This window comes from Schistocerca gregaria, chromosome 3 (genome assembly GCF_023897955.1).
Source record: "Schistocerca gregaria isolate iqSchGreg1 chromosome 3, iqSchGreg1.2, whole genome shotgun sequence".
NCBI lineage: Eukaryota > Metazoa > Arthropoda > Insecta > Orthoptera > Acrididae > Schistocerca > Schistocerca gregaria.
In genome coordinates this window covers 463,348,341-463,376,021 of record NC_064922.1, presented here as the reverse complement: position 1 = coordinate 463,376,021, position 27,681 = coordinate 463,348,341, and the positions used below count along the sequence as shown (strand labels likewise).

The window sequence follows — 27,681 nt, the reverse complement described above, 5'->3', positions numbered from 1 at the left end:
ATAATTGAGGGTCACTGTAGACCATTTTGATAGTTTTCTCTTTTGTGAAACTTAAATTAAACCTAGATTATAGATGTGATATGGCATAGGTCATCCTTCGATCGATTGTAGAACTTGGAAACCCATTCAGGGAACATTCGTTCACATTTTTGTTGAACGCAGTTGGTTTTTACCATCCTGTATTAAAACATTTCCTTTTATTAATAGTGCAATTTATAAACGATGTTTTGTGAGTAGAATAAAATTTCCAATGGTAAACTAACTGCTTTTTCGACGTTATTTTACCAGCTAACTAAAAATAGGAAAGCCTTGAACCCTTTCCACTAAATTTAGTTAGTATTAAGATTCTTTTACAGGGAGTGCAGTGGAGCTGACGCTGAGATCATTTAGTATTTGGTTATATCATCGCTAGTCTCACTGAACTCTTCTGAATTCTACATGTCATGTGTGGTCTGGCGTCTCCTTACCAGCAACAGGTCCCAGATTCAAACTAGTCAATTCCCTAAAAAACACGCTCAGAGCGTCGTTGCGCGAAAGTGGTAGGGAGACACGATATAGAACAAACAGACACCACCATGAATGTTTAGAATGCTTTACAGTGCAGTTCACAACATTATTCCTCGACTACAGCTGTTGTTGAGGAACGATGGTGGACGTATTGAGCATTTCCTGTAAAGAACATCATCTTTGCTTTGTCTTACTTTGTTATACTAATTATTGCTATTCTGAACAGACGAAGTGCCATCTGTCGGACATTTTTTGAACTTTTGTATTTTGTTGGTTCTAATAAAACCTCATGTCATTCCAAGCATGTGTGTCAATTTGTACCTCTCTATCTACATTATTCCGTGATATATTCAGTTTTCAAAATTGTACTGACTTTTTGATCACCCGGTACTTTGACCATCTTCAGATAAAATTTGTCACAGGAGGCATTTGGTGAACAATGCATTCACACCATTCGTTGTCATCAGTTGAAAACAACTCTTTATTTGCCAAATGCCTCCTACAATATATAGAATCTAAAGATGACCAAAATATGACCAACAGCCTGTTGTAATTGTAGGCATATTCTGCGGCTGTGTCTAAAATGACAATTGTATATAATTCGTCAACCACTTTTCTCCACAGGTAGAACGACATTTTCTTTCCAAAATAGTCTGAATCGTCATCATATATGAATGAAATCGAAATTATTTGTAATCGAAGGTGGAGCTTACATGTACTTTCCATTAAATTACCATGCAGTCCATTGTTTATTTCCTACCTGAATCGATCTTGCTTTTAGAGCAACTGTGGTACATGTCCGTCAAAGCTCTGAGGATGTAGCTATGCTTCCAATAAGAAAGCTCCGATTTTACAGAATGGAGTTCATTGTCTTTGCCAATTAACATTTTGTTGCAAGATATGTAATGAACTGGACAGAATGAGACGCCCGATTTTTTCTTTCTTTCTAGGGAAAATCCGTTCAGATTTTACGGCTCTACCTTCATAGAGGTGGAAATTCTGCGCGACACGACCACACTCACGATGCACGCAGACGTCAGCATAGTTATTTTGTCCGTCATCTTGAGCAATGGTACCCTCATCGGCGCCAGTCATGAACCGCTGCAGGACGGCAGCAATTTCCTCGTCATCACCCTCGAAGAACAGGTGAGTGTCTCCACAGAATTTACAAAAACAAACAGCGCTCTAACCTGTGTAAATCAACTAAAATTCAATCCAGTCAAAAAAATATTTGCTACTACGTAATTTTAGTTACTTCTCCAGAACATTAAAAATGTAATTAATTGTCATTTTCCATAACTACCCATTGAGCGTGTTTGATTGACGATCTAGTTTGCGAAATAACGACGTAAGCCAGGCTCAGTCGAACACGTGCATTGAATTCTTTGCCTCTGATATGATAAACAAACCAGCTGAAACATTCAGTGGGAAATTATACTAAATTATAGTACAAGGACGTACAGTACAACGACGAAGTTCAAACTACACACCAAAACACAAACAATGACAAAGTAAAGCAAAATCGTACAACAGCATTCATTGCTGGAAGACCCCGAAGGGCAGGTTCAGCCACCTAATTGGAATGTTTTTCCCTATCCTTCGCGCACGCTGGCAACTTTCCTTTTTGAAGTATCAGACTGGTGTGCGTACATGCATTTGTTAAGTGTAGATCACTGTAACGTGTGTGTGTGTTTGTGTAGTGTCATGTTCATGCTGGAGAGAAGGGAGGGGCTGAAACCCGGTGCCAGCACATAGCCTACCCCTCTCGAATAGAACCATAGGGGGGAGGGGGGCGCCTTGTCTCCATTCGGCGGACGGATCACCACTAAGGCCATATACTCTCACTTCATGAGACACTGCGGAGCAGTTAGGCATTTAAACCAGGATGTTGGCCCAAAGCCTGGTGATAAGAAACTTCACGCCACCATCTCTACTCCCCCCTACCGGCCAAACACTAGCAGTAAAAATTTCTTCCCCCACCAGGATTCGAACCGGCTTACCTGTGGCTCGAGCGCCAATCCACAGTCGGGCGTTTGCAACACCGAGCATGCTGGCGTGTACAACAATAATAGTCAAATAGACTTCTCAATGGTCGAAATATGCACTGCAATAAAAACTTAAAACCAGAAAATCTCCATGGCCAGACTCCACATTTAATTAATTAATAGGATCCGTGGGCAAAAACTGTATCAATAACTTAGTACTTTATTTAACAATATTATGAAGGAAGATAGAGTACCAACATAACAGCATGAAAGCATTACAACTGCGATATATAAAAAGGAAGATAAACAACTATTAGATAATTACCAGGGAATTACCCTACTGGATACCATCTTAAAACTGTTAACATCACTAATTACAGACACTTCAGAAAATGACATAGAAGAGAAAGAAGAACAACAAGGTTTCAGGAAAAACAGAATCACAACAGATGCTATTTACGTGCTAAGATGGGTTGTGGGGAAATCCATAAAGTTAAATAACTCTCATTTAAAATCTCGCAAAATCATCACAACGAGAAGATTCGAGAATTTTGAGGAAATACTGAGGTTTACCGACAATCATTCGTGCCACTTGCCATTCGCGAATTAATCAGGGAAGGGGGGATCAGTTAGTAATACCAGAAGTACCCTACGTGACACAATGTCAGGTGGCACGCAGAGTACTGATGGAGATGTAGAATAGTCAGGCCTATCAGTGTTTTCTTGAATAGTCAAAAGCCATTGGTTGGATTGGAAACAATGATGTACCTCACGTCTTAATCGGCAAAACAGTGTCAAAGGGTATGGTCAAAATCATAGAAGATAGGTGTATACAGGTACTGTTGTCGTTGTTATTGTTGTTGTTGTCTTCAGTCCTGAGACTGGTTTGATGCAGCTCTCCATGCTACTCTATCCTGTGAAAGCTTCTTCATCTCCCAGTACCTACTACAGCCTACATCCTTCTGAATCTGCTTAGTGTATTCCCCTCTTGGTCTCCCTCTACGATTTTTACCCTCCACGCTGCCCTCCAATGCTAAATTTGTGATCCCTTGATGCCTCAAAACATATCCTACCAACCGATCCCTTCTTCTAGTCAAGTTGTGCCACAAACTTCTCTTCTCCAAACCCTATTAAATACCTCCTCAATAGTTATGTGATCTACCCATCTAATCTTCAGCATTCTTCTGTATCACCACATTTCGAAAGCTTCTATTCTCTTCTTGTCCAAACTATTTATCGTCCATGTTTCACTTCCATACATGGCTACACTCCAAACAAATACTTTCAGAAACGACTTCCTGATACATAAATATATATTCGATGTTAACAAATTTCTCTTCTTCAGAAACGCTTTCCTTGCCATTGCCAGTCTACATTTTATATCCTCTCTACTTCGACCATCATCAGTTATTTTACTTCCTACATAGATACACTCCTTTACTACTTAAGTGTCTCATTTCCTAATCTAATTCCCTCAGCATCACCCTATTTAATTTAACTACATTCCATTATCCTCGTTTTTCTTTTGTTGATGTTCATCTTATATCCTCCTCTTTCAAGACACTGTCCATTCCGTTCAACTGCTCTTCCAGGTCCTCTCCATCTCTGACAGAATTACAATGTCATCGGCGAACCTCAAAGTTTTTACTTCTTCTCCATGAATTTTAATACCTACTCCGAATTTTTCTTGTGTCTCCTTTACTGCTTGCTCAATATACAGATTGAATAACATCGGGGAGAGGCTACAAACCTGTCTCACTCCTTTCCCAACCACTGCTTCCCTTTCATGCTCCTCGACTCTTAAGACTGCCATTTGGTTTCTGTACAAATTGTAAATAGCCTTTCGCTCCCTGTATTTTACCCCTGCCACCTTCAGAATTTGAAAGAGAGTATTCCAGTCAACATTGTCAAAAGCTTTCTCTAAGTCTACAAATGCTAGAAACGTAGGTTTGCCTTTTCTTAAGCTTTCTTCTAAGATAAGTCGTAAGGTCAGTATTGCCTCACGTGTTCCAACATTTCTACGGAATCCAAACTGATCCTCCCCGAGGTCCGCATCTACCAGTTTTTCCACATTTCTGTAAAGAATTCGCGTTAGTATTTTGCAGATGTGACTTATTAAACTGATAGTTCGGTAATTTTCACATCTGTCAGCATCTGCTTTCTTTGGGATTGGAATTATTATATTCTTCTTGAAGTCTGAGGGTATTTCGCCTGTCTCATACATCTTGCTCACAAGCTGGTAGAGTTTTGTCATGACTGGCTCTCCCAAGGCCGTCAGTAGTTCTAATGGAATGTTGTCTACTCTCGGGGGCCTTGTTTCGACTCAGATCTTTCAGTGCTCTGTCAAACTCTTCACGCTGTATCTTATCTCCCATTTCGTCTTCATCTACATCCTCTTCCATTTCCATAATATTGTCCTCAAGTACATCGCCCTTGTATAAACCTTCTATATACTCCTTCCACCTTTCTGCCTTCCCTTCTTTGCTTAGGACTGGGTTGCCATCTGAGCTCTTGATATTCATACACGTGGTTCTCTTCTCTCCAAAGGTCTCTTTAATTTTCCTGTAAGCAGTATCTATCTTACCCCTAGTGAGATAAGCTTCTACATCCTTACATTTGTCCTCTAGCCATCCCTGCTTAGCCATTTTGCACTTCCTGTCTATCTCATTTTTGAGACATTTGTATTCCTTTTTGGCTGCTTCATTTACTGCATTTTTATATTTTCTCCTTTCATCAATTAAATTCAATATTTCTTCTGTTACCCAAGGATTTCTACTAGCCCTCGTCTTTTTACCTACTTGATCCTCTGCTGCCTTCACTATTTCATCTCTCAAAGCTATCCGTTCTTCATCTACTTTGTTTCTTTCCCCCATTCCTGTCAATTGTTCCCTTATGCTCTCCTTGAAACTCTGTACAACCTCTGGTTCTTTCAGCTTATCCAGATCCCATGTCCTTAAATTCCTACCTTTTTTCAGTTTCTTCAGTTTTAATCTACAGGTCATAGCCAATAGATGTGGTCAGAGTCCACATCTGCCCCTGGAAATGTCCTACAATTTAAAAGCTGATTCCTAAATCTCTGTCTTACCATGATATAATCTATCTGATACCTTTTAGTCTACAGACGTTAAAGGAACCTCTGTGTGCCACAGGGGAGTGTTATGGCACCATTGCGTTTCACAATATATGTAAATGACATAGTAGATAGTGTCGGAAGTTCCATGCCGCTTTTCGCGGATGATGCTGTAGTATACAGAGAAGTTGCAGCATTATAAAATTGTAACGAAATGCAGGAAGATCTGCAGCGGATAGGATCTTGGTGCATAGACAAATGTAATGTATTGCGAATACATAGAAAGAAGGATCCTTTATTGTATGATTATATGATAGCGGAACAAACACTGGTAGCAGTTAATTCTGTAAAATATCTGGGAGTATGCGTGCGGAACGATTTGAAGTGGAATGATCATATAAAATTAATTGTTGGTAAGGCGGGTACCAGGTTGAGATTCATTGGGAGAGTCCTTAGAAAATGTAGTCCATCAACAAAGGACTTACAAAACACTCGTTCGACCTATACTTGAGTATTGCTCATCAGTGTGGAATCCGTACCAAATCGGGTTGACGGAGGAGATAGAGTAGCTCCAAAGAAGAGCGGCGCGTTTCGTCACAGGGTTATTTGGTAACCGTGATAGCGTTACGGAGATGTTTAACAAACTCAAGTGGCAAACTCTGCAAGAGAGGCGCTCTGCATCGCGGTGTAGCTTGTTCGCCAGGTCTCGAAAGGGTGAGTTTCCGGATGAGGTATCGAATATATTGCCTCCCGCTGATTATACCTCCCGAGGAGATTATGAATGTAAAATTAGAGAGATTAGAGCGCGCACGGAGACTTTCAGACAGTCTTTCTTCCGGCGAACCAAACGAGACCGGAACAGGAAAGAGAGGTAATGACAGTGGCACGTAAAGTGCCCTCCGCCACACACCGTTGGGTGGCTTGCGGAGTATAAATGTAGATGTAGATGTAATTCCCACTATATCTAAGTTTAACCTATCCATTTCCCTTTTTAAATTTTCTAACCTACCTGCCCGATTAAGGGATCTGACATTCCACGCTCAGATCCGTAGAACGCCAGTTTTCTTTCTCCTGATAACGACGTCCTCCTGAGTAGTCCCCGCCCGGAGATCCCAATGAGGTACTATTTTACCCCCAGAATATTTTACCCAAGAGGACGCCATCATCATTTAATCATACAGTAAAGCTGCATGTCCTCGGGAAAAATTACGGGCGTGGTTTCCCCTTGCTTTCAGCCGTTCGCAGTACCAGCACAGCAAGGCCGTTTTGGTTAATGTTGCAAGGCCAGATCAGTCAGTTATCCAGACTGCTGCCTCTGCAACTACTGAAAAGGCTGCTGCCCCTCTTCAGGAACCACATGTTTGTCTGGCCTCTCAACAGATACCCCTCAGTTGTGGTTGCACCTACGGTACGGCCATCTGTATCGCTGAGGCACGCAAGCCTCCCCACCAACGGCAAGGTCCATGATTCGTGGGGGGGGGGGTACTACAATGATAATTAAAACGCACTAGTGATTGACAGCTGAAATTATAATAGATGATGGATCAGGCAAGGAAAGTCATTAAGCCCAATCTAGTTTAATAACAAGCCTTATCATCGATGTCGTAATAGAGAAATCAGAAAATAAAATGTAGTATTATATGCAATGAAGAGCCTAAGAACCTGGTACATGTGTCTAATATGTGTAAGGCCCCCGCGAGCACGCAGAAGTGCCGCAACACTACGTGACATGGTCTCGACTAATGCCTCAAGTAGTGCTGGAGGGAATTGACATCTTGAATCGTGCAGAGCTGTCCGTAAATCCTCAAGAATACGAGAGGGTGGAGATCTCTTCTGAACAGCACGTTGCAAGGCATCCCAAATATGCTCAATAATGTTCATGTCTGAGGAGTTTGGTGACCAGCGGAAGTGTTTAATTTTAATTTGTGGTTAGATCTTATGGGACCAAACTGCTTAGGCATCTGTCTCTAAGCTTACACACTGCTTAATCTAACCTAAATTAACTCACGCAATGGACAACACACACAGCCATGCCCAAATGGACTCGAACCTCCAATGAGGGGGGGGGGGGGGGGAGCCGCGCAGACCGTGACAAGACGCCCATGACCGGGCGGGGTTGCCGCGCGCGGAAGTATTGAAACTCAGAAGAGTCTTCGTGGAGCCACTCTGTAGCAGTTCTACACCTGTGGTGTGTCGCATTATCCTGCTGGAACTGCCAAAGGCCGCCGGAAAGCACATTGGACATGAATGGATGCAAATTATCAGACAGGATGCTTACGTACGTGTCACTTGTCAGAGTTGTATCTATACGTATCAGGGATCCCATATCACTCCAACTTCACACGCTCCACACTATTGCAGGGCCTCCACCTGCTTAAACAGTCCCCTGCTAATATGCAGTGTCCATGGATTCGAGGGGTTGTCTCCATACCAGCACACGTCGATCCGCTCGATACAAGTTGAAACGAGACTCGTCCGACCAGGAAACATGTTTCCAGTCATCAACAGTCCAATGTCGGTTTTAACGTGTCCAGCCGAGGCGCAAAGCTTTGTGTTTTGCAGTCATCAAGGGCGTACAAGTGGGCCTTCGGCTCCGAAAGTCCACGCCGATGACGTTCCGTTGAATGTTTCAGGAGCTGACACTTACTGGTGGCCCTGCACTGAAGTCTGCAGCAGTTTGCAGAAGAGTTGCACTTCTGTCGTGTTGAATGTTCTCTTCAGTCGTCGTTGGTCCCATTCTTGCAGGATCTTTTTCCGGCCGCAGCGATGTCGGAGATTTGATCTTTACCAGATTCGTCATATTCACGATAGTCTCGTGAAGTGATCGTACGGGAAAATTTCCACTTCATCGCTGCCTCATAGATGTTGTGCCCCATCGCTCGACTATAACACCACATTCAAACTCACTTAAATCTTGATAACTTAACATTGTACCAGCAGTAACCGATCTAACAACTGCGGCAGACACTTGTTGCTTATATAGGCGTTGCCGACAGCAGCGCCGTATTCTGCCTGTTTACTGATCTCTGTATTTGAGTACTCGAAAAAATGGTTCAAATGGCTCTGAGCACTATGGGACTCAACTGCTGTGGTCATTAGTCCCCTAGAACTGAGAACTACTTAATCCTAACTAACCTAAGGACATCACACACATCCATGCCCGAGGCAGGATTCGAACCTGCGACCGCAGCAGTCGCACGGTTCCTTGAGTACTCGTGCTTGTACCAGTTTATTTGGCGCTTCAGTGTATTATGCTGATGATGCTGTACTGATAGCAGATAATATGGATGATTTTCATTGGTTACTTCACCAATTCAGTAAAATAGCTAAGCAGTATAGCCTGGAAATCTCATCTAAAATATCAAAGAGTATGGTAACATCAAAAACATCTGTAGATGCATATTAGAAGTACGTGATGTGTCAACTGAATAAGTGATGAGCTTTAATTACGTAGCGACTTAACCACGAAAGCAAATAACCAAGTGACAAGCAATAAGGTTAGCCGGATTCCTGCAAAAGTGTTCAAATATGTGTGAATTCCTAAGGGTCCAAACTGTTGAGGTCATCGCTCGCTAGGCTTACACACTATTTAAACTAACTTGCACTAACTTATGCTAAGAACAACACACACCCATGCCTGAGGGAGGACTCAAGTCTCCTGCGGGAAAGGCAGCGCAATCCGTGATATGGGGCCTCGAACCACGCGGCCATTCCGCGGATTCCTGCAAAACACTGTACGGAGAAACAAATTTGTTGCAACAGAGGGCAAAATAAAAATATGTGAAAACAATGGAGCGTTCTGTTATGACGTTTGCAGAAGAAACTAGAGCGGAAACGATAAGATAAAACAGCAGGGGAAGTGAAGATATTAACCAAGGAGTGACCATGTGGGACCATAGAACAAATGTATAGATAAGGGATCAGTTTAAAATAAATATTAAATGGATGAAGACAAGAATAAGAGACTGTAAGAGGATGGACCACGCGAAACCAGTTCAAATTTGTGCACGTGACGACCGAAGTAGAAACGACTATCCAAACGACCACCCAAAATATGGGACAACAATTGGTCCAACACATTCACGTAATGATACGGACAAACAAGGGAAACCCTAATCAGCAGAAGGAGATCCTGCTCCGTACTGCCAGTCTGGTTATAGTTTATAGGAGGTTTCCCACGTCCACCTATGATAATACCAGGCTAGTACCCACGTGCAACCTCAGTTACACGTTACGCAAACAATTGGTAAGCGTCCGCACACTTGAATTTGAGATTCACTCTAGATGTAAACAGATGGGATACTCAAATTCGCCCCAGGTAGTGAGGAGAGGGGGAGTGTGTGGGGGGGGGGGGGCTGAGTTCCGGCGTTGGGAAGGGCATCTGGACACCAACTACCATTAAGACAGTCAGTAACACATAGCATATAACAAATGCAGGCCCCACCGAAAAACGGGAAAAGATGAGGAATGGGAAGAAGAAGAAAAATAAAGAAGATTGTCTCATACATGACGCTACTAGACAGCGGGAGCAAGTGTTAGGTGTTACGATGAGAACAACACTAATCATATGTGACGAATATCATGAGTGCTCACTGCACACGATAACATCCATAGCGTCTGGTAACCTGTCTGTCAATGAGTCATTAAATTACAACAAAAAAGAACTGCGAACTAGAGAAAGATGTATAAAAAGTGCAAGAATTACATAAAAACTTGAAAAAAGAAGAGCTGGCCACCGAGAAGTTGCAATATGATTTTATTAATTCAGTGAGTAGTTTCGATAGTATTATCATATAATGGTAAAAGTAATCAAATTATACCGCTTGATAGTACCAGCCATTGTAATCTTATTCTACGATGACAGAGGTTTACCCTAGCGAACTAGTATGATTTGATTTCATTGATCACAAATTAGTCGTTGAATAAGTGAAGTCTTCCCTATTTACGTACTCTGAAGAACCACCTACTTACAATATATGAAACAAATCACATTCATAACTGAGACTTACAATCTGGCAAGAAAATTAATTCGAGGGACGAAGCACAAGAATAATAATTTACATCACTCTAAGCCTTAATGAGACAGGTAAGTGTACATGATAAACTTTAAGACAGGTTTCGACTCAATAACTTTCATTCTAAAAATGAATCTGTTTCTTAACTGTAGACGCTCTCTGTTCTACACGACACACGAATGGAATACAGTGAAACGCCAGTATTTTGAAGTTGAAATTTCCTAATAATCGTTCCCAAAAGAAATGACACAGTCATTAAAACGCTATGGTCGTAACTTGGAAGAGCGTGGTACAAATCACTAGGTATCATTTATATTTAGGTTTCCTGTGATTTCTTTATATGACCTCGGGAAAATGCCCCGATCTCTTGAAATAAGCCACAAGTGCTCTATTAGTCGTATTCCTCAAGCTGTTGTTTACCTCTAACGACCACCAGGTCGGCCAGATTTTACACTTATCCTGCCTTTCTTCCTGGTGATTACGGAGTAAGTTAGTTTTGTTGTTGTTGTTCTTGTCGCAGGTTTTTGCCGGTGACCGATTGACTCTGGTCCTGGAATTCGTTGGTGATGTTCGTGAGGGGTTGGCCGGCTTCTACCGCAGCTCGTACAAGCAAGATGGAGAGACTAGGTGAGTAGCATCTCTGCACAAGTTCTTTGAATGTTACACACTGTTGAGAAATGTAGAAACTGGTGTACAAATTGTGCTTACAAATAAAACAAGCTCAAGTAACTCCAAATTTATTGGTCGAAATAAATTACTGGAGCAGCTAACATATTGTCAGCAGCTGTTATATAAGAATACTTATAGCACATCATTCAGTAGCTCAAAAGTATTACAAAATTCTGCTGATTGTCATTGAACATATGATGCTACCATCAGCCTAGTAGCAATTCGTTATCATGCATCCGAGCATGTGATGATGAGGCAATAATACAAAGTTTTAAAACTTATGGGGTTCCACGAGGCTCAATCTTAGATCCACTATTGTTTCTCTTAATTGTAAACGAACTTCGATCTAATATACAACAAGCAGAATTAGTTCTTTTTGCGGATGAGACTATGATTGTAATCAAGCCTACATTCAACAACAGAAGAAATGGTAAATTATATTCTTGAAAGCATTATTAAATGGTTTCGTGCGAATGGTCACACTCAAACGTAAAAAACGCACTACTTATTCAGTTCTGCTCATGTAGAGATACAGCGATATTTATTTATTTATCTGAGTCCAAAGGACACTAGAACACAACATAACAAAAACTACAATCTACAGTCAATTACAAAGATTTTCACTTTTTATGAGTCCATTGTTTAGCAGCCAAAATGGCATAGTCATTCGTTACAAACAAGTCTTCCATGTCACAGGGTTTGCACAGATTACTGCAAGCCAACAAGTTGACAAGAGTCCTGCCTTGCCCCATCATCACAGAATTCATCACACATAGCCCACTTCCTCAAATTAGTCTCGCCACTTGTCACCCCTGTACTCAACCTGTTGAGGGTCTGTTGGGTCCAATACTGGAGATGGCAATCTGATGGTTGCTTCTATTCTGCTGTCCATAACGCTCCAGGAAAGTTTTCTCCCCACATCTCAGTCCCGTGGACTTCTGATGAACTTGCAAATAGTGCTGTTGTAAGCAGGAAGCTTTTTCTGGATTTAGTTCCTGATGGATAGGAATTATTTCCAAACAATGGAAGCCTTGGACCTGTTTATTGTGTATTATTTTTATTCTCTACTACTATTTTTTCTTCTTGCACCCGGAGGTGCTACCCCCTTGAGTGGAAAGATATTGTGAGCTGGAGTTGGTCTTAGGCACCACATGACTATGCAGCCTGCGTCATGAAGAGCCACATCAACTTTTGTAGCTTTTGTGAAGTTCCTTCAGACTGGAGCGGTGTGTAGTGTACTTGTCAGCAGTGAAACACAGAGTAAGAGTGGATGTGTGGAGGACGCTGTGATGCGCTCCCCATGTGCTGTTACTTCCCAGATAATGTTCCTGATGCTTATCTTCTGTCAAGCCTTTGCACATTATAGTTGAGATAGTAAAGATCGATCAAACTTTTAACCTAGGCTTTGAGGTTGGACACAGTGATTTAGATTGCATCCTTTCCAAGCGATGCTCATCTTTCTTCTCGCCTACTTATTGTGTACGTGAAACTCACAAACTTGAGTACTATCCGGATGAGTTTCAAGTGGTTGTCGTCAAAGTAAATGACAAGGTCTTCGAGAGCAGATTTTAATTCGGAATCTTCTTCTTCTTCTTCAAATGTCGTTCCCTGAGCAGTGACAGCAATGTCATCTGCATAGATGAAGGACCGCGTTCCAGTGTTGATTGATCATTGGTACATATGTTATGTAATATTAGAGCCAGCACACTTCGGAAGGGAAGGCCATTCTTCTGTATTCTCCGTCTGTTCTGCAACACACACTGAATAATGGAGTCAGTCGGTATTCCTTTGTTGGCTCTGAGCACTATGGGGCTTAACATCTATGGTCATCAGTCCCCTAGAGCTTAGAATTACTGAAACCTAACTAACCTAAGGACAGCACACAACACCCAGTCATCACGAGGCAGAGAAAATCCCTGACCCCGCCGGGAATGGAACCCGGGAACCCGGGCGCGGGAAGCTACCGCACGACCACGAGCTGCGGACTCGACAGTCTCAGAAATTCGATGTAAAATCATTCTCTACACATGTTGAAACAGATGACACGGAAGTGGTACAGGTCCGAAATTCGTGTGTTATTCCTTCTTTGCCTGGCTGAAGCAAGGGCACTAGTTTTTCTTGCGGCAGATCTTTGGGATTATCATTCTAGCAACACAAGTGTTCATCAAATTCAGGATTCATTCGATGAACAGCAGTTCTTAGTTCTTCAACTGTGAATCGAGTGCGAAGATGATCATTCACATCTTTTGAGTTTTGTTACTTTTACGCTTTTGTGGTTTCACGATTCAAAAACAGCTGGTGTGACATTTGATCAGCGGTGACTTTGCTCACTCCTAAGAGAGAAACTGTAGGATCACTTTAAGGTTTCTCAATAATTTCCAGGCTTGTCGACTACAACGTTTCATGTCCAAACTTCCGTGTAAATTACGTCATTTTTCTGTGGCATGGATAGTTGTTTTCCTGTCTGTATTGTCTCTACTGAGAATGGTTCGGTTAGTTTTCGTAGAACTGTTCACACCTCTCAAGGAGCTACACCAGTGGCAAGTGTAACACTTTGTAAACAAATATTAATAATAATAATAATAACAACAAGGGCGGAAACTTCAAAATTTTAGTGTTCATATTAACGAGAATTTAAACTGGAAAAAACACAATTAAGTTCAGCTACAGTTCCACTTGGAATCATTATTTCCGGAGCTGCGTGACTGCTACGGTCGCAGGTTCGAATCATGCCTCGGGCATGGATGTGTGTGATGTCTTTAGGTTAGTTAGGTTTAAGTAGTTCTAAGTTCTAGGGGACTGATGATCTCAATGATCTCAGATGTTAAGTCCCATAGTGCTCAGAGCCATTTGAACCATTTGAATCACTGCAAATCTTGGGGAAGAACAAATCAGTAAATTGATGTGTTTTGCGTATTTTTACTCAATAAGTCAGGAAATAATGTTCTGTGCCATCCATCTTTAAGAAAGAATGTCTTCGTTTCTCATAAACGTGATATAAGAAAAATATGTGGTACTCATCCACGATGATATTGCGTACATCCCTTAAAGGAGTTTGTCATTCTGACTACTTCTGCACAATAGATTTATTCGCCATGAAGTTCGATGTAAATAATCCAGTGCAGTTCGAAAGGAACAACAACGTTCATAATTACAATACTATAAGAGAAAAGTACAGTCAAAACTCCACATTAAACACAAAAAGGGGAGCTCATTGATGCCACCAAAATTTTTGATTATTTACCCACTGATGTAAATTGTCTGACAGACAGCAAAGTTAAATTTGAAAACAAACCAAAAGTTTCCCTTTGACAGTTCCTTCTTTTCCGCACTAGAATTTCTATTTTCGTAATGTGAAAAAGGTGGTGGGTAAGAATTACCAACACACATCTCTATTTGGAAACCTTGTAAATCAGCATATAGCCATATTTAGATATGAATGTGCAATGTGAATGTAAAATGATTCATCCCGCATCATTACGATCAATCGTACAAACGATCAGACTAACTGTCAATCAGTGCTGTGAACGACAGAGATGACGCACATTTGGCGAATATGCCCCAGAACGGTGCCGGACGATTTTGTACAACGTCCGCGTACTGAAGAGAAGGGAGAGAGAGGTCTTCGTGTTCAAACTCGCTCGCATAGACAAAATAAGGGCCTCATCTAGAAATCGACCTACCTTAATAAGAAACCAAACACAGACAAGTTTTTCGGTCGTTCCTGCATTAAGAAAGGTAAAATAGGAGGTTGGGGAGTGTGGCAGTTGTGTTCAGGTAAAAACAGGTTTAACAACATGGGCTGGAGAGGTGGAATCGGGTGCAAAGGTCTCTCTGAAGGCGCCGATAAAAAAAATCCCTATTTTCTTCGTGCTCGCACATGAGGCACTTATACACAAGTGTGGCCACAGCCGTTTCCATGAAAGATGAGCATGCCCTGGAAAAGTTATTCAAGTTAATTGCAATATAAAACACGAAATAGTGGGCGTTCTGTAGAGTTTCCATGACGATTCATGAAAATTCCGTACGCACTTCTCAACATTCCGGTAACACCAGCGCGGCGTCCGGAGTCCTCACCACCGAGGCTAACCGTTGCGCGGGAAAACCTAATTCCAGTAAGCATAAACTGTCCGTGTACAGCAAATCCCGTGCAAATTGTTATTATGGTTTCCCTCACGCTCATTGTACTTTTGTCCGTTTTTATGGTCACAGCTTGTTCATATGAAATTCGTTGATAATACAAACAAGTGAAACTTCTGGCAGATTAAAACTGTGTGCCGGACCGAGACTCGAACTCGGGACTTTTGCCTTTCGCGGGCAAGTGCTCTACCAACTGAGCTACCCAAGCACGACTCATGCCAGTCCTCACAGCTTAACTTCTGCCAGTACCTCGTCTCCTACCTTCCAAACTTTACAGAAGCTCTCCTGCTCGCACAACAGAAAGTGTTCTGTATGCTTTCTCTCGGGAAGTCAGTTACTCTGGTACAATGCCGTCTTTTGCTTGAGTATGGGCTAAGATCCTTTGGGAAACTGGGAGTTTGCATTCGATATAGGACCCCACGCAGTTTCAGAGTCTGCTGTTGAATTAATCCGTAGCCCTCGTAGGTCAATCTGACAATAAAGTAGACAGTTACAGCTACCTCATTCGACAGTACACTTTGTGGTGCACAAAAGGTTGCATCTACGTACGTAGAAACTGCAGCTTCGTCACAAAACCGATCCCTACAACCAGCCGCTACAGGAACATTTGCAGAGACCATTCAGACAGACAGGCATTCCTCGACTTCGTCTATTTCTCGTCTTCGTCTGTTCCACACTTCCGGCACGGAAAACATGCAGAATTGCTACACATGAGGATCTTAACCACCCCACCAAGTGTCTGCGTGCAAATGTGAATTGTTGACGAGCAGGATTATAGGCCCATTCTTCTTCGCGGAGCGTACTGTTAACGCAACAACGTATGTAGACATGTTTGAGCTGTAAGCTGTGTGACATCTTCCTCGTGATGTGATCTTTCAACGAGATGGCGGAACATACCATTTTGCGAACGCTGGATGAATTTCTTTGATCATGAGTTCCCAGATCTCTGGACTGGGATAGATAGTTCATCGATTGCTCGGCCCATTAGAAGACCAGACATTAGACCACCTGATTTTTATGGGGGTTTATCAGGAATCTAGGGTACCAGACATCAGTTCGTGATCTACCAGATATTTGCTATCGTACTCACGCAGCTGAGCAGATGTTACGATACGCTGCAAAACGCTTGAAGAGAAGTGGAATACAGATCAGATGTCTATCGCGTCACTAAAGGTGCGCATATAGAGGTGTATTAACTGTGTGCGTGGGGGGGGGGGGGGGCGGGGGGGAGGGGAATGAGTTGCCACGCTTGAACAAACATATCGTCAATAAACATCTGCATTACTTTCCAGTTATTACATTTTATATTATTGTATGTTTAACCTGGACACCCTATATTTAAGTTATAGCGCGTCCCTCTCCCGTCTATCATTGAAACCGCAAGCAGGATACTTCCACAGGGGTTTGGCATTCACTTCCCAGTTATTACATTCGCCCCTGTACCAGTAAGTCTCACGGTATTCTCCATCCAGTGGCAGTCTTATTCAGATGACGTGGTACAGTGTATCACCGTTACGTCGGCTGGACGGCTGGTCTTTGCCCAAGCCTGTTCTCGCTCACATCTGTGTCCGTGCCGCCTCCAGTCCTGTCGCGATACTCGTGTACACACTAGACCTCAGTCAGCTCAGGTATCTTGTCGTCCATGAAAAATCCTTTGCGTACTAATACCGGCTGTAAAATGACAGGCTGCCTTAGTATTGTTAAAAACGGTCTTTTAGAATTGGTATACGTGTTCTCATTTTCTGCAAAGTTTTGTAACACCATCATGGGGCCACGCCGTAGTAATCCTCTTGCTTAGGTCCTCTCGACCGTGTGTTCTCTGCAGTGGCAGTTCTGCCGCTAATGTATTACCGAGGCAACTTATTTCAGCGTTTCACCGTTACAGACTCTTTAAGCAGCTACACGATGCCGGTGGGAACATCGGCACCTCGTGCAGCCCACCTTATTTGCGAATTCTTGGAGACTTTCTCGCAACAGGAACTAAGAGCAGGAAATACCCATTCTGCTTATTTCCATTTTTCATCTAACATTCCTCTAAAAATACCACAGCAGCAAATTACATCTCCCATACACTAAAATGATGCATCACACATTATTGACTTAAAAACAGTAAAATGGTCAAAAGTAATATTAGAGGGAGTTAATTTTTTTCCACGAGTAGTGTATCACGTTCCGCTCTTCTGCACTGACATTCTTTAAGTCCTTTCTTTTCCCTATCTTCTGAAGAACTAAAGCCTTTCTCCTCTATTTAAGTTAAATTATTAAAAAAAAACAGTAAACAGCCTAAAACTGTGAAGAGGACCGAGATCAATAGTAGGACCCTTGTCACACGCGGGCAGGTGCTTCGTAGACTGCGCCATCCAACCGCGACTCGAGACCCGTCCTCTCAGCTTTACTTCCGCAAGGGCAGAAAGGCGTCGAGTCTTCTGCGTAAGCTTGGCGGAGCTTCCAATAAACCCGGGCAGAAACCTGGTATTTCAGATAACCAAGTCGCTAACCACATAGCTGAAACATATAGCTCATCCCGTGACAAACAATATACTTCCAAAATAAAACAAGAATTCACGCCTCTAAAAGCTAGTGCCCAAACGAATGCAATTTCTCTTCACCATTTACACTGACTGAATTGGATGAGTCGTTGAAACAAACTGAACATGGTAAAGCACCTGGTCTGGATTGTATACACGCGGAATTTCTGATTAACGTGGGTAAGGGTAAAAAAAGATGGCTGGTCCGCTTCTTCTCCAACATCCTATATAGTGGATCACACCCCAACAAGCTAAAGAGAACAAAAATAGTGGCAATTTTGATATCAAGTAAACCAGTTGACCACCCTCAACGCTTAGACCAATTTCTCTTTAGAGCTGTACTTATAAACTCTTGGAGAGGCTCATCTATAATAGAATTAGTGGCTTCATTCTGGAACATTTGCCAGCTTAGCAAGCGGGTTTCAGGCCACAGGGGAGTTGCTGTGACCATGTACTGGCCCTAACAACTTTCATAGAGATTAAAATTCTTCTGGGTAACTTTCATAGAGGCTGGTTTTTTCAAGAAAACTTGAGGACACCTGTTGCGTTCGTAGACCTAACAGCGGCATATGATACAGTCTGGAGAGAAGGGATGATATACAAATTTAAAACCGTAGCCCTCATCAATACTATGATAAACAATAGATATTTCCATGTTTACTTGGGAGAAAATGTGAGCAGGAAATTAGGTGATGGTCTTCCAAAGGGCTCCATCTTAGCCCCTCTACTATTCAACCGATATATCTCCGATCTCCCCAATACCAGGTCAACAAAATTCTGCTACACAGACGATATCGCTCTTGCTTGTAGAACCAATGATCTTGGACGAGCGGAGACAGTTCTCACTGAAGATCTAGCCGTTACGAGCGCCTATTTTAGAAAGTGGCGACTTAAACCCAGTACAAGTAAAACCGAAGTATGTACAATCCAACTGACAAAGAAACAAGCTCAAAGTGAAACTTCACGGAAACACTCTTTGCCATAGCAAATATCCTGAGTACCTTGGTGTCGCCCTTGACGGCACCCTTTCACACCCTTTCATATAGAAAACATGTTGAAAATACTGCTGGAAAGATAAAAACTCGTAATAACATTATTCAAAAATTGTGTGGAATGACATGGGGAGCTTCGGCAGATATCTAGCGCACATCATTCACTGCGCTAGTCTTCTCAGCAGCCGAGTATTTTGTCCCAGTGTGGCTAAACAGCTGCCACACCAACTTGATTGACGTCCAATTGATTAATAACTGGGGCGATCCGACCAACACCGAATTATTCGTTTCCTCACCGATTTATTCGTTTCCTCTCCTGAGCAGCGTCTACCCACCCGCAATCCGCAGAAATGAGGCCTCGCTTAAGCAATACCGAAAGCTACAGGAGAACCTGGAATTATCCATCCAGGAAGACATACCAAGTTTACGACGAAATAGACCCCCTTCAAGAAACCCACCATTAGGACAATCAGAACAGCTAGATGCCAGTAATACCGGGGTGAGAGACCTGTGGGACCAGAGCTGTCAACTTACTGAAAATCGTGAAGAGCGTAAGTGGTTCCGAAAGTATGACTGTGATACTGATGGCACAGAACTCTACACGAAACTGTGGATCAAATTGAACAGAGCTCGTACTGGGCATGGCTGATGCGCAGACTCTCTTTACAAACGGGATGTTACAGAGTTTCCGGTTTGTGACTGTGACCCTCCGAACCAGACAATCAGGCTCATTAGAGATGAATGCCCCTTGCGTTCCTACCAGTTTAATTGGAGCGACCTCATGGAAGCTAATGATATGGCTCTTATATGGATTAGGGACCTAGATATTGACATTTAGTTTGTTTTATATGTAGTTTTGTATTTTCATATTCCTATTATATACAGTATTACTAATGCCATATCCCAGTAATTTTAAACTGCAAATGAGCCATTCGAATAAATGAAATAAATTCTTCCTCCAGTTCCGCATCTCCTCGAAACAAAGGAAACTGCGGAGACATGGCTTAGCCACTGCCTGGTGCTTCGGAGCGTGCACTGCTATGAATCTTCGTGGCAAATTAAAAGTGTTTGCCAGACTGTGAGTCCAACCTGGGAATCTTGGTTCTCCAGTATCCTTTCTTCCAGCCGTGCTAGTCCCTCAAAGTATGAAGGAGAACGTCTGTGAAGTTTGGAAGCTAGGAGATGAAGTATAGGAAGACAGGAAAACTTCTGTGAAACTTGGAAGGTCGGAGATGCGATACTGGCACAAGTAAGGTCTTGAGGGCGGGTCGTGAGTCGCGGTTAGATGGTTCAATCGGTGGATTACTTGCCCGCAAGGGACAAGGGTCCCAGGTTCGAGTCCCAGTCTGCCAGTATGTTTCAAATCAGCGTACACAGCTGCAGGGAGAATATTTATTATCGAAGTACTAAACAGGTTTGCATCTGAGATATGCAGTAGATATTTACCAGATATCTGTAATTCTGCGGCGTTTAAATCTCGTACGCTATCTCCTAGGGTCTCAAATAATAATAAAGAGTACGATTTTCCACTCGAATGCTTCAGTGCTTCATCGCTACGTGAGAGAAATTGCAACTCATCGGCTTAGACAGCCTCATCAACAGATGGTTGTTTTCAAATATCGAATTTGTAGTAGAATTACTTGCAGGGTACCACATTCTGTTGCAGGTGGCTGGGAGTGACCCAGTTCGAGAGGACTGGGGCGCGGATGGCCATGCCGTGTTACGACGAGCCGGCCATCAAGGCGACCTGGGAGTTTACCTTCCGCCCACAGCAAGGCTACAACGTGCTCTTCAACACTCCACTGATCAACGCCACGTGAGTATATGTACAAAAGGTCTTTCTTTTGAATGCAGTAAAAAGTCTTGTAACTGCGAGAAATGGAAGATGTGGCAGTTATATACTGAGGTGACAGAGGTCATGGGATAGCGCTACTCTACTTCCTCTTCACAGCCGATCTGCCCTCTGGGCCGAGGGTACATTTAGCTCTCTACGCAGATGATACTGCACTCTTCTCTCGTTCTCGGAGTGCGGCAGGTCTACAGCAGCGGCTCCAGGGGGCTACAGATTCCCTAACCGATTGGGCTAGGACCTGGCGTCTGGCATTTAATCCCTCCAAGACCCAAGCCCTTATCATCTGCCGACGCCATATTCCCATTCGGCTCCCTCAGGTGACGGTCCTTGGTACCCCAGTACCCTGGACTCTTACTGCGAAGTACTTGGGTGCTACCCTGCACCAACGCCTCACCTGGCGCCCCCACATCGATGACGTGCGTCGTAAGGCAATGGGGCGGCTATGCCTGCTCTACCCTCTCATCAATCCAACCTCTTCACTCCCCACACACCTTGCTGTTCGATTGTACACCTCCCTTGTTCGTCCCATCCTTGAATACGCGGCGGTGGTGTGGGGCAATGCTGCCCCCACCCACCTCCGCCGACTCCAAACCGTCCAGAATCGGGCTCTCCGGCGTGCCCTCCATCTCCCCTTCGACTTCCCAACCCAAGAGCTTCACAACCTGGCCGAGGTGCCACTCCTTCGCACCCCATCCTCTCTGCAGCCAATTCCTTCTACCAACAAACCCGTCACTCTCCTAATCCCTTAATCCTCTCCTTGGGTACCCGTGTTCACCGTCTAGCCACCATTCGATGGCCTGACCTTCTATTCCGCCCCCCATGACTTCGCATGCACAAGCCACTGCATCTCATGTCAACTACTCTTCCTCACATCATCGATCATTCCCCAACATGTCATTCACCCCCCAAGCTCGCCACCCCCCCTTCCACCCACTCTGTCCCCAATGTTGGCCTAATCACGACAGGCCCTTCCTCTTTCCACTTCTTCAGCTGTCACTCTCTGACTTCTTTCTCTTCCCCTCCCCCCCCCCCCCCCCCAACCCACCAAGATAGTCTGCCACCACCACCATCAAGACGCCGCTATGAAGAAGAAGAGGCCAGGATAATGGCCTTTCGATTTCACTCTCTCTAACTATTCCTCCTTCTCTCCTTTATTCTATAATTTAATTGTAATCCCCGGCTAGTCAATGGGCCGTTCTTTTTCCCCCACTCTTCTACTGTCCCTTCCACTGACTGTCTTCTTAAAAAAAAAGCACAAAAGTCAAGCAACCACCAAACCGTCATCATGACATCCCACCAATCTTCATGTAAGAAGGAGAAGCGCCTCAGTTGCGCTAAAACTTCGATCACAGCAGAGGGTTCAACCCTCAGAATATGTGCGAGCGTGTGTCATGGGATAGCTTTACGTACATACGTAAATGGCGATAGTGTCGCGTGCACTAGGTGTAAAAGGGTAGTGCATTGGAGGAACTGTCATTTGTACTCAGGTGATTGACGTGAAAAGATTTCCAACGTGATTATTGTCGCACGACGGGAATTAACAGACTTTGAATACAGAATGATAGTTGGAACTAGAACCATGGGACTTTACATTTCGGAAATAGTTACGGAGTTCAGTATTCCCATATCCACAGTGTCAAGTGTGTAGCAAGAATACCACATTCCTAGCACTGGCTCTCACCGCGGATAACACAGTGGTCGACGGCCTAAACTAAACGACCGGGAGGGGCGGCGTTTGTGGAGAATTGTCAGTGCTAACAGACAAGTAGCACTGCGCGAAATAATCGCAGAAATCAATGTGGGACGTATGAAAAATGTGTCCGTTAGGACTGCGGCGAAATTTGGCGTCAATGGGCTGTGTGTGGCAACAAACGATCGACGCGACTGCCTTTGCTAACAGCATATCGCCTGCAGCACGTCTCCTTGACTCGTGACCATATCGGTTAGACTCTAGATGACTGAAAAACCTTGGCCTGTTCAGATAAGTCCCGATTTCATTACGTAAGAGCTGATGGTATGGTGCGAATGTGGCTCAGACCCCACAAAGCAATGGACCCAGGCTGTCGTCAAAGCACTATGCAAGGTGGTGGTTGCTCCGTAGTGATGTGGGCTGTGTTTACATGGAATGCATTGCGTCCTCCGGTCCAACTAAACCTATCATTGACTGAAAGTGGTTATGTTTGGCTACTTGGAAAGCACTTGCAGCTATTCATGGACTTCATGTTCCCAAATAACGTTGCAATTTTCATGGATAACACTGCGCCATGTTACCGGGTCACGGTAGTTCGCGAATGATTTGAATAACATTATGGACAATGTAACGGAATGATTTGGCCACCCACCTCGCCCACGTGGATCCCACCGAACTTTCATAGGACACAATCGCGAGGTGAGTTCGTGCAGAAAATCCTGCACCAGCAATACTTTGTCAACTATGGGCGGCTGCAGAACTAACATGGCTCAACATTTCTGTAGGGGACTTCCAAGATTTGTTGAGTCCATGCCACGTCGAGCTGCTACACTCCGCCTTGTAAAACGAAGCGTTGATACGACATTAGGAGGTACACCATGACTTTCGTCATCTTAGTGGTGTTTCTTAGCTCTCAACCAGTAAACTCAAATTCTTTAGAGATTCGAACTCTCATTTATAAAACATTTTCAAACGACTGTTTGCCGTTATATTTGCACGATAGCGCAGATTTAGACGATATGCGCTGTGTGTCTTTCTAGAAAACAAACTTATTTCGCTTACGGAACATGCTGTTGACAACAGTAATGCCAATATTACCCTTCAACCTCAAGCTTGCATAGGTATTCTGTCTAGTGTTTGTTTTTCCTGCGTGTTTATTGAAGGTTAAAAGTGACACATGCTTAGGTTTACTGACGGAGGCTTGACCGACGTGCCCCTCGTGTGTGGATTTACCGAACGCAAGGGAAGAGCGGCACGACTTTATGACGAACTGTTCATGCAGCAACGGCAACAACATCACAGCAGGGATGGAAAAATCCGTCCGATTAAAATCGATATCAGTGTATTAGTTCTGAATAACCGGTGTTTTTCGGTATTTGTTTGGTCTCGGTTACAACAGGTACTTTTATTTACTTTTTACTGTGTACCGTTCTTTGCATAACAGTAACGTTCTTTAAAAAAAATGTGTGTTTGTTTGCCAATGAATATGAAATACGTAATGTTTGTGTTATGGAAATTTACTGTTGATGTGTTGTTGAGCAAACGGTGTGCTTACTGAGTTTTACTGTAATCCAAAAAAATTAAACAACTCAATCTGGCAAACCAATACGCAGTGCCAATAATGAAATCAATCACTCTGAAATTTACCGTCTCGTAAGCACCGAGTTCTAAGGCTCTGTACAATAAGCTGACAAAATTACCTGTGCAAATAAACAATGAAATAAAGTTTCCTTAAAACTAGGGTCGCAACGGATGTAATTTACATAAAACTTGACGTCCTCCACTTCCACTTCTCGTAACAAAGTTTGGTGAATGCTTTCATTATCTCGACGTAGTACACATGGCTTCAACCAAACATGGTTCCTTTTTTTCCACCACTTATCTTCCAAAAGGATGCACAATGTAATTGTTGCACAAGCGACTGCATCGCATAATAACAGGTTACTATTGTCCGACAATTTGAAATTTGCCCGACAAATATGACAGTAGTGTAGTACTACTTTTTAGCGCCACGTCAAAGATCTTTGTCAAAGAAACTTGACGAATATTTGATCATATTTCTTTGTAAAAGAAGTATGATACCGTAATACCGACATAAAAGTGACATTATAATTTGTTACTTGTTTACTACTCACTGTATTCGTGACACATTTTGCAGACAGAATGCACATATACCACTGAATGTAGCTGCAACATTGTATCATTGTACGTCACAGTTTAGGAGGCATGACGTCATAAACAATGAGATGCATGAAAATCTGCCGCTTCATGCATGGCGTTTAAATTTATTACTTCGTTGCTACTAACTCCATTCGCAGCACATTGTGAAGACAGTGTTCTCATATGACGCTGAATCTACATGCAAAATTATGTCATTTTACAACACATAGTTCAAACGCTGCGTGGTATGCACAGCTGTAATTGAATAACTGGGGAACGAGGGATTTCTCTGCTAGCAGCAATGAAAGACCGAAAACCGGTTATTTCAGAAATCAGTTATTTTGAGCTGTTTCAGCATCAAGCTAAAAAATTCGGTATTACCGAAAACCGGCTGTTTCAGCGATTCCACCATACCCACAGTAGAATGTACGCGTTTCGCCTGAGAACAGTTGCTTAACTCCGTTTTTTGTATTATTTTGCTTGTTGCGTAGTACACGCTTTTCTCTGTTGTGAAGATATTACCACTAAAACTTAGGTAATTGGGGTAGTCGTTGTTGTGGTCTTCAGTACTGAGACTGGTTTGATGCAGCTCTCCATGCTACTCTAACCTGTGCAAGCTTCTTCATCTCCGAGTAACTACAGCAACCCACATCCTTCTGAATCTACTTAGTGTATTGATCCTTAGCTCTCCCTCTACAATTTTTACACTCCAATACTCCTGCCAACCGATCCCTTCATCTAGTCAAGTTGTGACAGAAATTCCTCTTCTCACCAGTTCTATTAAGTACCTCCTCATTAGTTATGTGATCTACCCATCTAATCTTCAGCATTCTTCTGTAGCACCACATTTCGAGGTTAGGTTAGTGGTGTTTAACGTCCTGTCGACAACGAGGTCATTAGAGACGGAGCGCAAGCTCGGGTTAGGGAAGGATTGGGAAGGAAATCCGCCGTGCCCTTTCAAAGGAACCATCCCGGCATTTGCCTGAAACGATTTAGGGAAATCACGGAAAACCTAAATCAGGTTGGTCGGAGACGGGATTGAACCATCGTCCTCCCGAATGCGAGTCCAGTGTGCTAACCACTGCGCCACCTCGCTCGGTACCACATTTCGAAAGCTTCTATTCTCTTCTTGTCTAAACTATTTATCGTCCATGTTTCACTTCCAAACATGGCTACACTCTACACAAATACTTTCAGAAAAGACTTCATGACACTTAAATCTATACTCGATGTTAATAAACTTCTCTTCTTCAGAAACGCTTTCCTTTCCATTGCCAGTCTACATTTTATATCCTCTCTACTTCGACCACCATCAGTTATTCTGCTGCCCAAACAGCTAAACTCATCTACTACTTTAAGCGTCTCATTTCCTAATCTAATTCCCGCAGCATCACCCGATTTAATTCCGCTACATTTCATTATCCCCGTTTTGCTTTCGTTGATGTTCATCTTATATTCTCCTTTCAAGACACTGTCCATTCCGTTCAACGACTCTTCCATGTCCTTTTACTGCCTCTGACAGAATTGCAAATTCATCGGCAAACCCAAAAGTTTTTATTTCTTCACCATGGGCTTTAATTCCTACTCCAAATTTTTCTGTTGTTTCCTTTACGTCTTGCTCAATATACACGTTGAAGAACATCGTGGATAGGCTACAACCCTGTCTCAATCCCTTCCCAGCCACCGCTTCGCTCTCCTGCCCCTCGACTCTTATAACTGCCATCTGGTTTCTGTACCAATTGTAAATATCCTTTCGCTCCCTGTATTTTACCCCTACCACTTTCAGAAATTGAAAGAGAGTATTCCAGTCAACATTGTCAAGTCTAAACTACAAAAGCTAGAAACGTAGGTTTGCCTTTCCTTAATATAAGGTAAGTCATAGGGTCAGTATTACTTCGCGTGTTCCAACATTTCTATGGAATCCAAACTGATCTCCCCCGAGGACATCTTCTATCAGGTTTTCCATTAGTCTGCAAAGTATGTTCATCTTATATCCTTCTTTCAAGACATTGTCCATTCTGTTCAACTGCTCTTCCAGATCCTTTGCTGTCTCTGACAGAACTTCAATGTATTTTGCAGCCGTGACTTATCAAACTGATAGTTCAGTAATTGTCACATATATCAACACCTGTTTTCTTTGGGATTGGAATTATTATATTCTTCTTGAAGTCAGAGGATATTTCGCATGTCTCATACATCTTGCTCACCAGATGGTAGAGTTTTGTCATGGCTGGCCCTCTCAAGGCTGTCAGTAGTTCTAATGGAATTTTGACTACTCACAGGGCCTTGCTTCGACTTAGGCCTTTCAGTGCTCTGTCCAATTCTTCTCCCAATATCATGTCTCCTCCTCTTCAACTACGTCCTAACCCTATTTCTATAACATTACCAGCAAACTCATCTCCCTTGTATTGATACTCTATGTACTGCTTCCACCTTTCAGCTTTCCTTTCTTTGCTTAGGACTGGTTTTCCATCTGAGCTCTTGATATTCATACAGGTGGTTCCTTTTTCTCCAATGATCTCTTTAATTTTCCTGCAGGCGGTACGTATCTATCTTAGCCCTAGTGGTATGTTCCTCTACATCCTTGCATTTGTCCTCTCACCATGCCTGCTTAGCCATTTTGTGCTTCCTGTCGATCTCATTTTTGAGGCGTTTGTATTCCTTTTCGCCTGGTTCATTTACTGCGTTTTTATATTTTTACCTTTCATCAATTAAATTCAATATTTCTTCTGCTACCAAAGGATTTCTACTGGCCCTCGTCTTTTTACCTACTTGAACCTCTGCTGCCTTGACTATTTCATCTCTCAAAGCTACTCATTCTTTTTTTACTGTATTTGTTTCCCCCGTTCTTTCCAATCTTTCCCTAATGCTCTCTATAAAACTCTCTACAACCTCTGGTTCTTTCAGTTTATCTTGATCCCATCTCCCTAAATTCCTACCTTTTTTGCAGTTTCTTCAGTTTCAGTCTACAGTTCATAACCAATAAATTGTGCTCAGACTCCACATGTGCCCCTGGAAACGTCTTTTAATTTAAGACCTGGGTCCTAAATCTCTGTCTTACCATTATATAATC

General features: G+C 42.9%; 1 protein-coding gene across 1 annotated transcript in view; it reads left to right on the top strand.

Moving 5' to 3' along the window:
- Window positions 1–27,681, top strand: part of LOC126356120 (aminopeptidase N-like) — a 238,540-nt gene that overhangs the window by 40,661 nt on the left and 170,198 nt on the right. The window contains exons 3-5 of the mRNA XM_050006821.1: window positions 1,458–1,653; window positions 11,098–11,204; window positions 20,573–20,722. Of these exons, the coding sequence (XP_049862778.1) occupies window positions 1,458–1,653; window positions 11,098–11,204; window positions 20,573–20,722 (453 nt within the window). The remainder of the gene's footprint in view (window positions 1–1,457; window positions 1,654–11,097; window positions 11,205–20,572; window positions 20,723–27,681) is intronic.